Raw genomic sequence first — 12,281 nt, forward strand, 5'->3', positions numbered from 1 at the left:
GTAAATTGCAGGCTAGAGGGGGTTGGGCCTACAAAGTGACACCTCATGCCCCACACTTCCTTCCTTTTTATTTTTTAACAACAATTTCCATAAGATCAGGTTATTAATAGTATTTCGTCTTATGCAGTAAAAATACACAAGAACTATGGCAATGAGAACTATAATTAAACTAAGTCCCATGCCACTTAAAGTGTGGGTTATGCTCTGCCAGATTCCTTTGGAATCTAATCCTTTCAAAGATTGAGCAAGCAATTGCGCGAATTGTGCTAGGGATTCATCATCATTTTGCTTTGCAAAATCCTTGTCAATTTGATTATGCAAAGATTCTATTTCCTCCTGGGCAGAGGTGTTTCCATTTAGATACATTCTAATCACTTCCCATTCATATTCTGTTTGATTATAAGGTCGTTGGGTTATACAGAAAGTAGTTGAATTCCAATCACATTTTAAAAACACTTGATGCTGAAGAGCCAATATTTTTCTACCCATCCATTCAACTGTTTGTTTAAGGAGGTCTATTTGTTGTTGTAGTTTGGCGTTTATTTGCCACTGAGTTAACCAAAGTTCATGAGAATTTTCATGCCATAATTCTACAACATGTTTTTCTTGCAAAGAGGTTTGTAAAGCTATTCCTGAGACTGCTGCTAGGGAGGCTACAGTTATCAGACTTAACAGTACAGCAACCATTATTCCAATAAATCTTTTTGTACGTTTTAACAGATGTTTAAAAAATTCATTAGTAACAGAAATTACTGGGTCTTGAGACCATGGTCGAGTTAAATTTACAGGCAACCAAATATGAGTTTTTTGTTGTAACAGCATAACTGTATAAGGCTTAGTGAAATTTAGTGTGCTATTTAAGCATGTAAACAATTGACAATTTAAACAAGTACAAGAAAAATGTGTAAAATTAAAAGTTCCCACTAAAAAGACATAAGGCAGAGGTGCACAAACAGTAATATTATACATTTTAAACCTAGTAAAATTATAAGTAGTAGATACAGATCGACTAGTCCCTGAATAGGAAACATTGTACAAGGTTACAGGTTGCATAGCGGCTGGAATCTTCCAAATATGATTTTGAAGGTGATGAGGGTACTCTTCGGCTGCAACAGCAGGGTTAGCGATTCCACCATCTCCCCACCACAAAAGAGACGTCTTATGAGGAAATATAGGAGCTCCGTCAGTTATTTTCTTTGGATCTGGAAGACTATACACAACAGAGAGATTACATCTTGTCTCATTCCATTCAGCACATCCATTAACGAATTTTCCAAATGGTCCCCAAATAATATACCCATCAATATTTTTAGCAAATTTTCCCATACATAGTTGCCAAATTATGGGATTATAAGAAATATTTTTATAAGTGAATTTAGGGCATACAGGAAATGTATTTGTGTCAGGTGCTGTTAAATTTCTCCAGGTAACATTAAAGGTTTGAGCAGCCAAGGCTTGAAGCCTTGTCCTTTTGTTGCCTGCTTTTATTCCATGTTGAATCCAATACTGCCATCCCAGAGGGATGCAAGGCGGTTCCCCAATGCAAATAGGCCTTTGATTACCATAATAAGTAAAATTGAATAATGTCCCATCATCTTGATTGTGGGGGGTTAAATCAGCCCACGGTGCTGACAAAATTTCTCTAGGTGTGGTATAAAGTAAAATATCACTAGTTCCCCATTTTACAGGTTCTAATAAAGGGGGATTTGGAATATATGCCCAGTACAAATGTGGAGGTACCTCAGTCCCCGATGCAATGGTGAGCAAGGCACATAAAGCTAAAAACAAGTTTTCAGGGTTTAAAGGCTTTCCTGCTTGAAGGACAAGCCGTTGCCCTTCTATGGTCAATTTCTTTAATTGTCCCCATGTAGGGAGGGGATTTAAATTTGGTCGCTGTGAGCGGCGGGAATTTCTTAGCTGTAATCTGGCCATGGCTGCGACAGGAACAAGCTCAGCATCTTCAGCCTCTAGCTGGTTTCGCGCTCGCTTCTGAAGGCACGGTTCCGGTTCCTTGGGGAGTTGTCTCCGGGACTGGCGAACAGGGTCTGGAGGCGCGGATCCTGATCCATCGTCCAGGGACCCACTGCTGAATTCCATTTTCTGTGGAGATATAACCAAAACCTTTCCCCTTATAGAGCAATGTGCCCTTCTCCCATTCAGCCTCTGGAGCTGTTTTAGTCCAAATAGGTTCATTAATTACATAGGGCTGTTGTTGCTGTTCGAAATGTCTTTTAGCTCTTGTTAATATTTCACCTTGTGGTAAATTGAGAAAATTTAAAATAAACAATGCTTGATGCAGTAATGTTTTTGGACTGTTTTGCAATTTCAACAGTATTGGTATCTGAATATCCTCCTGACTCCTCCTTTTTAATTTTTTAATTTGCAACTTAAGAGTGCCATGTGCTCTTTTAACAATAGCTTGACCCTGGGGGTTATATTCAATCCCTGTAATATGAATAATATTATGGAGATCACAAAATTGTTTAAATGTTCTGCTAGTATAAGCAGGTCCATTATCTGTTTTGATTTTAGAAGGAATTCCCATAACTGCAAAAGTCTCCAATAAATGTACAATAACATTTTTAGTGGATTCTCCCTGTTGAGCAGTAGCCCATAGAAATGAAGAATATGTATCAATAACTACATGTACATAAGAAAGCCGACCAAAAGAAGGTACATGTGTAATATCCATTTGCCATAACTCATTAGGTTGAGTTCCTCGAGGGTTGACACCTGCGGGAATAATTCTTAAATGTAGTGGTCTACAAATAGGGCAGGCTTTTACAATTTGTTTAGCTTTTGTAAAAGGTATCTTATATTTAAGATGCAAATGTCCTGCATTCGCATGATTAAATTGATGTTCTTCAACAGGTGTGGTGAACATAACTAAGGAATCCACTGCATTGTTACCTGATACTAATGGTCCGGGTAACTGAGAATGAGAACGTAAATGAGTAATAAAATAAGAATGATTTCTTTTTTGAACATGTATTTGTAAATTTTGAAATAAAGACAATAAGGCAGGCTTATTAGAATATAACACAGCTGAATAGATATTTGTCACTACTCCAACAGAATAGGCTGAATCGGCTATTATATTAATAGGTTGATTATGAAAATCTAAAAACACTTGCAATATAGCAAAAAGTTCATTTTGTTGTACAGAGTTAAAATTTGTCTGACGTACCCAGTAAGATTTTTGAGTCCAATATGCAGCTTTATTTTTAGATCCATCTGTAAATATAGTCAAAGCTTGTGGAATTGGCTGTACAGCTAGTAAGGTATTAACCACAAATTGTTGACGTCTAAAAAAATCCCATAATTTACTTTTAGGAAAATGATATGAAAAAGTTCCCATGAAATCTGCTAAAGCAATTTGTAAGGTTTCAGTAATTGACAACAAATATTCCCATTGTTCCTTAGTTAAAGGGATAACTATATTGTTTATATCTTCTCCTATTAAAGTTATAGAACGAGCTCTACCATTCATAATTAAAGCTGCAACCATATCGATATATGGTGTGACATTTTTAGATTGCTTAGTTTTAGTGAATACCCATTCTACTGGCATAGCATTCTGACCTAAAACTGCAGAGGGATATTGAAAAGTATTAATAATATATAAAGTTAGAGGCAATTTAGGATCAATCCTAATTAAAAATGCATCCTTAATTCGTTGTTCTACAAACTGTAATTTTTGTTCTGCTTTTGTTGTTAAAGAACGAGGGCTGGATGGATCTGAAGAGCCCTGTAGAGTAGCAAACAAATGCTGTAATGCATGGGTAGGAATACCTAGTGTGGGACGAAGCCAATTAATATCCCCTAATAATTTTTGAAAATCATTTAAAGTGGATAACTTATCTCTCCTAATAGACATTTTTTGTGGAATCACCTTTTGTCTAGTAAGAATATAACCCAAATAATGAAAATATCTTTATAATTTTATTTGTAAATTTTGGAGTGTGCAATGTTGGCGTTTGCTATTATTTCTTGTTCTACTGAGGACCCATTCAAATCATTTTTTCCTTTATGAGTCTCAAAGCTTCAAGTCTTGTACACAGGGATTTGATCCATTATGAACTGATTTTCCTAAATGGTGAGAGACAGGAATGTAGTTTTAGTCTTCAGCATATGGATGTGGTTTTCCCAGCACCACTTCCTAAGAATCCTGTTTGCTCTCCAGCATTTATTTTCAGTACTTACATCAAGAATCTGATCGCTGTAGTTGAATGGGTTTTTTCTCTCTTCTCCATTCTGTTCTTGATATATATTTTTTTATGTAAAAAAATGCCGGTTGAGGCATGATGGCTTTGAAGTATAACTTGAAATCAGGTATTAAATGATACTTTAAGCCTTGCTCTATCCATTTAGGGTTACTTTGCTATTCTGCCTTTTGTGTTTCTAAATGAATTCTGAGATATTTTTCTAGCCCTGTGAAGAAAGCCTTGGAACTTTGATGGGGATTGCACTGAAGCTGAGAAAAGCTTTCAGCACTGTGGTCAATTTAACAGTATTCATTTTATCAGTCCATGAGCATGGACGGTCTTTCAATCTCCTGGTGTCTGCTTCAGTTTTTCATTGTTCACCGCAGTTTTAGCTAAGCATTGTATATAACAAAAGTCAGGACTCTTAAGAGTAGGACACTATGAACTGGGATCATGGTATGGATATGTTTCAGACTGGGTAGAAATGCCTTGAATACTAAAGCTTCTGACCCTGCAGAAATGACTGTCCTACAACTCTAGAAAATGGAAATCTTCCTTACCTAGACCAGAGCACTGAAGAGATCAGAGGTTGCATACCCAAAACAGTTACGCCTACTGGTGTGGTATGATGTGGCTGGTGTGTGCCATGTCTTGGCTACCATTCAGAGTTGTGCATCTCAGAGTGGGAACTAAATATCAAAGAGTGTGTAGACCTGGCACAAGCTGGAAACATCAGGAATTAGTTTACATGAAAAAAAAAAAAAACTGATCCCTAGAGCACTAGAAATGTAGCTGACAGAGAGCTAAATAAACCCTAAATATCCATTTTTTTAGTTGACTTTAAACATTACTGTCTTTGCAGGTCACACAGCTGATCAGTCACACAGCTGATCAGACTACTACTCATCTACCAATTTTCCCATGCAGCACCCAAGGGGGTGAAAACTGTCCTGGGAAAGTTGCATTTCACTCTCCTCTCCAGCAGAATTAGCTTTTCCATTGTCTTTCCTTGCTCTCTGATGGGGCAGTTGCCTTTCTGCCATTTTACCTTGTTATGGAGAGCAATTTCATTGTGCTATTTTCCTGTGTTTTCTGATGTTAGACATCTCTAACATTCTATTGACCAATTGCAGAGCAGCTCTTCAGTGGGAAAAGAAATAAATGAGTAATAAGACTTCACAAAGCTTTCTAACAAGTAACTTCTCTTCAGACACTTGGAATATAAAGTGCATGGTGACCTCAAGTAGTAGCAGCCTGTAACCAGAAATGCACGCCACTTGAGCTTTGTAACTATTCCAAAGACCAACCCTCCCTTGATATGCTAACTCTAAAATCCCTACTAAAACCTTAGGGATCCCTGCAATCCCTAAGCAAGATGGCTCTTTGTAGAACAAGAGTCTCATGTTCTTCATTACTGGCATGTTGTCAAAAACTCTTTCTTCCCCAATCTCTAAATCTCTTGAAATTTTGGCAGCAATGAGACTGAAACTTTCATAGTTGTGATGGGTTTGCTTGGAAAAATGAGAATACATATTAAGTAAAGTGAAGCTGCCATAGCTGCCATGGGAGAAGTTGAGGAAGTGGCTCAGAGATGTGGAGATACTTCAGATGCTTCATTATAAAAGACCAAAGAAAGTATCCAAAGACGGTGTTCCCCGAGAAGACCCAACCAAGGTTACTAACTATACTAATGCAATTAAGAATACTACTCAGAGAGACACCAGCCTATGGAGAAGCTCAATAACATAAGCTGCTTGGATGGATCTCAGCTTCCTACAGTCAGTAGGAATGGTAGACTCCAGAACACTTGAGTTGTGAAACTAAAACCACCACAAAAGCATGAAGCTTGCAGCAGAGTTCTTTCCTCCTCTTCCTAAATCAGCAGCTTGATCACTGAAGATGCATTCTGGCTTCAGAAGATTTTGAAGGATGCTTCAAGTTCAGTCCTCATTAGCTGCACTGTGGGCACTTTACCACACACGAGATCAGATATAAGGTCTCTAAAACATACGTACACCTAGTAGTTTAGGGAAGTATTCTTTTCTATTCTTGCTGAAAAAGAGAATTAGAAAAATTTACATTCAAGTAAACTGAACAATTTTCATTTGCTGTTTTGTCTCAAGGCTGGGTTAACTCTCTCACCCTTCTTCTTGATATAGTCTGCAGAAAAATAGCCAGATATGCATACCTTACAAAACTAGACACACCCCTTGCAGAAAGACAACAAAAAGCCAGTGCTGAAGCAGTTGTTAAGTTACTGGGGACCTGGTGCGAGATGTGTGAAAGAATGAGAAGCTGTATTAATATGTGTCAGACACTTGGGAAGCTTTTACTGGTCAGCCGTAAAAACTTACCTTGTTAAGATTTTTTGATGTCTAAGCGCTTTATTATTCACACTATTTGCACTGACAAATTGAGCCTGGGGCTTCTTTCCAACAGCATGGACACTCCTATAGGAAGCCCATTTTATTCATTACATATATCTCTCCCACTTTAAATATGGGACCTGTGCTTATCATTGATGTATAACTTTGTTTTTGATAACCTAGGTTATATAGACATTATAGAGCCACAATTATATAAATTAGGGTTCTCTAGGTTCACTCCTGAATGCCTTTTTCATTTTTCACATTTAGCACAGAACACTTTACAAAAAGAATGTTCTTTTCCTTTTTCCAATAATAGATACACCTGTTATTTTTATTTTATTTTACATTCTACAGAATGCTGATACATATGTATTCTTCATGTATTGTCATTTATAATTCTGTGCTATGAATTTCTAAAGGAGGAATTTTAGAATGAAAATTTGGGACTGAGGGTGGATTAATAGAGGATAAATAAAGTGTACCAAGGCACAATCACATAAAAGAATAATCTTGTTTGCAAACACAGCGGGTGACCAACATGCACAAAACAATATTTTATGAAGATCGAAAAGAGAAGAGCATGTACATGTACCATATACCTCCAGTGTAATCATTGCATGCCACAACATAAACTAAAATTAATCATAAATAATAAAATGGTAATGATAAAATAGAAGGAGAAATCTACAGATGATGCAGAGAGGACAGTAGGGAGAGGAAAGTGAGAACAACGAATCAAGACACGTTAAGCATCTGCATCTACTTCTTAAAATGAATGCAAACATCACAAGCACTAAACATATTCTGATATAAATAAAGAAATAAAACATGCTGAAGGCTCCAAACACAAAGAAAAGACCAGGAAAGGGAAAAGGTTAAACACTGAGATTTAATCTGTGCATGCTTTTATACATATGTCAAAATATCACATTAAACACCATTTCCATGCACAATTAATATACAATATTACATAATGATGGAAACCATATAAATGGGCTACTGTGAATAGAAATCATCCCACTGCTAATAGAAATAGAGCCATTCATGTGGCCAGTGGAAAATGAATGTGCATACATAAGTACAAATCTCATCATACTTAAAATATATGAAGTTATGGTCTATGATGAAAGGTGCAGCACTGGCACTTTAATTTTACATCATTGACTTGAAAAATATGAAGTTAGATGTTCTTTCCAGGTAGTTTTGGGAATTAGCATCCCTGTCACTGTCAATGTCTGGTCATTGATTTACATTTGGCTGTGAATTTGCGACTGCTCTTACAGACAGGGGAGAGCATCTCATTGTTGGCACATGAACATAAATATTTCTTACAATGTTATTTTAATGTTAAAATTATTTGTACTGCTTTGTTCTTTCTATATAATTGTCTGTTTCCACGTCAGATTAAAAAAAAATTTAGACACTCGATTGTGCAAATATTCATCTACATTTGCTTCTAGTATAATTTCCTGTTTACCCTTTTAATCCATCTCTGTCTTAGTTTGAAACACACATATGTCACAGAGAACAAGACAGAGGCAGACAAATCTTTAAGGAGTTCTATATTTCTGTGAATAAGCAGCACGAGGACTTACCTTCAAACTTTCACTCAGACTCTCTTTAGTGTGCATTTTGCCCCATCAGGGGTGAAACACAAACAGATATTACCTCACCCTCCTATCAGAAAGTGCTTTCTCTCCACATTTCTCTTGAATGCCTCTTTCACCTCCTTGTTCCTCAAGCTGTAGATGAGGGGATTCAACCCAGGGATGACCATGGTATAGAACACAGAAATAACTTTATTGATACTCAGAGATGAGCCTGAGCTGGGTCGTACATAGATGAAGAAAAGTGTCCCATACAAGATTGAGACTGCGGCCAGGTGAGAAGAACATGTGGAGAAGACCTTCCACCTGCCATGCGCAGTATGGATCTGCAGGACGGCCACTGTGATGCACACATAGGACACCACGATGATCCCACCGCTGAGCACTCCTATAGCTCCAGACAAGACAAAAAGTACCAAATTATTGATCCAAGTGTCAACACATGTTAGAGAAAGCAATGGGGAAATATCACAGAAAAAGTGATTGATTGTGTTTGGACCACAGAAGGGTAAGGAAAACGTCAACGCTGTATGGGTGATGATGTTTATAAGAGCTATGGCATAGGACCCCATCACCAACTGCACACAGACCCACGGGGACATGATGAGTGTATACTGCAGGGGCTTACACACGGCTGTGTACCGATCATAGGCCATGGCAGCCAGGAGAAAACACTCCATTGCCACAAAGAGACCAACGAACCACATCTGTGCAGCACAGCCCACAAAAGAGATGCTCTTCTTCTCTGCAAAGATATGGCACAGGGTCCTGGGGGTGATGGAAGACGAGAAACAAATGTCTACAAAGGACAAGTGGCTAAGGAAAAAGTACATAGGACTGTGGAGTCTGGGATCAAGCCATATGAGAGTAATCATCCCCAAATTACTGCCCAGTGTGATGAGATAAACAGAGAGAAGCAGAAAGAAAATGGCGATCTTCTGATGGAGGTGACCTGCGAGGCCCAGGAGGACAAACTCCGCCACTGCTGTCCAGTTCTTCCCTTCCATCAGGGTTGCTGGGAATCTGTCACAGAAATGAAGAGAATTATTTCATTACAAAACACAACTAGTATTCAAACCCAGGACAAATTGTTTAATCACTTCTATAAAAGACAATTTTTAAATCTTATTGAGCTGATAGTTTAGATAGGATCCTCAGTTAGTAGGTCTGTTTTACTTTTGAGGAACTTAGCACTGATCTCTGGGTCTGAATAAGTTCTCAAATAATGTGATCTAAAACTCTTTGTTACTATAAGATTGTTTTAACAGGGAATCACTATTCATGACTCATCTTACAGTATGAAGGGAAAATGAAAACCACTTGAGAACGTGTTTGGAGGGGCAAACAGTAAAGCAATGAATACGTGTATCCTCATAGTGGACAAGGAAAAACTAAGCAATGGACAATGAAGCATGCAAATATCATACTGTTCCTAAGACACAATGTTCAGGGATGTGCTGCCTGCTCCCTTTATAAAGGGAGGTGGAAATGATCAAGTGCACACTGGAAAAAAGTTTCTCACTCTCAACAGTAGAGCAAATAAATGATACTTGTTCATGTTCATAAAGAAATGCACTCTGAGAGAACCAGGTTCACTGTATGGTAAGTATGAAGTAAAATGGGCAACCAGAAATGGATTATAGGATGAGAAGGCTGAGTTAGAAAAGAAAGTAAGTCACAATTTCTCCCACAGCGTAATTCTAGTTAAAGAATATGAATCAAGAAAAGGACAAGAGATGCCTTCCTTAAAACTCAGGCAGCAGCCTGTGATGAAAATTAGACAGAAAATTAAATATTGATTGAGCTAAAATAACAAAACTATTTTACAAGGTATCATAGTTTTTATGGAAACAATACTAATACATTTATTTTGAATTAAAATCCTAACACATAGAATTGTCAAATGTATACTATATAACACAATTAAAACTCTCAAGAAAATATAGTTAGGTGATTCATTAGTCAGATAGGAAAGATAAAATTTCTCCTTAAAATGACTAAAATATGATGATTTTGTAAGATAATTAATATGAAAATATCTGGCTTGCACAACATAATCAATGAACATCCTTTGGAAATAAAAGCAATAACAATTCAAGGTATATAATAATCATTTAAAAGCTGGGTCTATAATATTTTCAAACAACACATAATAATTCGATCATCTGTATTTTTCCATATATTATCCTTATAATGATTGCTTGCTTAATGTTGTATGAATTGTCAACAATCACTGAGACAATACATTCTCCTGTCTCATTGTGGATGTTAAACGATGTCAGAAATATTTTGCTTATATTCATACAAACATTGCTGCATATATGTTTGGAGATAAATAAGGTGCTGCAGACTAGTTTTATATTTTGTCCAATAACTATTTGCTTATTTATTTAATGTAAACCGCATTGAGTCTTTTCTAATGTGAAAAGGATGAATCCTATGCCTGTCCAACATCTAACATTTTTCAGTTGTATATCTCTTAAAGGATAGCATCGCTCTTTTCAAAGAATTATTTCTTTTTTATAGACAAAACTTATGTATAGATATATGTTTCTCAAGTCTGACATGTTTTGAAATACATATGCATTGCACAATTCGAAACAAACTTACTTGACATACTTTTTGAAGTGAAAACACTTAAAATTATCAATGGTCAAGACTACAGTACATTGATACTATCTATCATTTTGATTAAACAATAGACAATTCATTTCAGAAAAAAAATTTTTATACCAGTTATTTACTCCGAAGAAGATGTAAACAAAACACTGACATCTGCTCTTTCAGAGATCTAGAGCTGTGAGTTCCCAGTCCCAAATTTCAAAGTCTATGCCATATTTCTAAATGTTCACATGCCTCAAAGTACAGCATACTCACTTCTTGAAAGATATCCTTTTTATGCTCCTTGACTCCATCACAGCCAGTCATCACTGTCTAGAAGTAAGGATGGAAGCATCGGCTCTCTGCATGGTGGTGGCCTCACCAATGCACATGGTGAGGGAGACAAAGCCCAGTCTTGAGGGACCTTGGCACAAAAGTGCCGTGCTTGACCTGCAAATTGATTTACACATGGGACAGAGTAATGGATGATTTCTTTAGAGATTTCAACAATGTAGAGCCAGGTTCCCAAAGAATTGAATCCTCAGGGGTTTCCACCTGAAGAGACAAAATTTAAATCATCCTAATTATATAGGAGCCAACTCTCAATTTCTCTATCTTATCTCAAAAAGATTTCTAGAGTAGTAACTTGTGTGTATCAGTTAAAATCTATGCAATGGGCAGCCAAGACTAGCTGAAATGAAGGAGAATGACCATGAATTCTAGAAATGTATCAGTAGGTATAAATCCCAGTACCACAGTTGACTGATGCTCAAATTTCATCATCTTTTAAGACTAGCTGTAGTTCATTCCCTTAATCTCTAAAATAAATAATGATTACTGGCTCACGTTGATTTTACCAAGATTTATTGAAGGTATTACTTCAATATTTAAAGTGTTTAATAACGTGTTTATTTAAAGCATTTACAAGAGCATTCAACACAGAGTAGTTTCTACTAACATTTATCAACACTCGGGTTCTAGGCCATAGTGGGAGAGATAATCCATACATATAAATGTCAAAGAGCGGTACCAACTAGCAGTCCAACTAGGTAAAACTAAATAGTAGTAATTGAGTTCTGAAGAAAGCCAGAGTAGATGACAAATATTCTCAAGTAGAAATGTTCAGAAAGGTGAGTGAAATTTTAAAAAATAATAATGTTAAGAGAAAAATTATTCCAAGAAGTACTAATAAGATGAGCCAGAAAAGTTGGAAGCAAAGACATCATTGAAATGGGGAGTCACACAAGAGTGAAGAAATCCTGGAGCTGAATAAGGTAGGCTCAGCTCAGTCATCTCAGCTGTGAGCTTCATTATTTAGTCCATCAAGAAGAGCTGATGTGACAGCCTATTGACTCCCACATTTCACCAGTAGCTCATTTATAACTCCTTAAGTATGTTTCTCAGGAAATGAGAAGCCTCATTGCAGTTATATTAACATCAGACTAAATAGATGACAAAGAAATTTACCAAGATAAAGTACATAAGCTCATGATGAAAGT

General features: G+C 36.8%; 1 protein-coding gene across 1 annotated transcript; it reads right to left on the bottom strand.

Moving 5' to 3' along the window:
* Positions 1-8,243: 8,243 nt before the first annotated feature.
* On the bottom strand, positions 8,244-9,188 carry LOC100723148 (olfactory receptor 5G3-like). Its single transcript, XM_003464339.1, has one exon. The coding sequence runs from the start codon at positions 9,186-9,188 to the stop codon at positions 8,244-8,246; it is 945 nt and encodes a 314-aa protein (XP_003464387.1).
* Between the last annotated feature and the right edge of the window lie 3,093 nt (positions 9,189-12,281).

This window comes from Cavia porcellus, unplaced genomic scaffold (genome assembly GCF_034190915.1).
Source record: "Cavia porcellus strain 051 isolate PalLab524CR breed Dunkin Hartley unplaced genomic scaffold, mCavPor4.1 scaffold_17, whole genome shotgun sequence".
Lineage (NCBI taxonomy): Eukaryota > Metazoa > Chordata > Mammalia > Rodentia > Caviidae > Cavia > Cavia porcellus.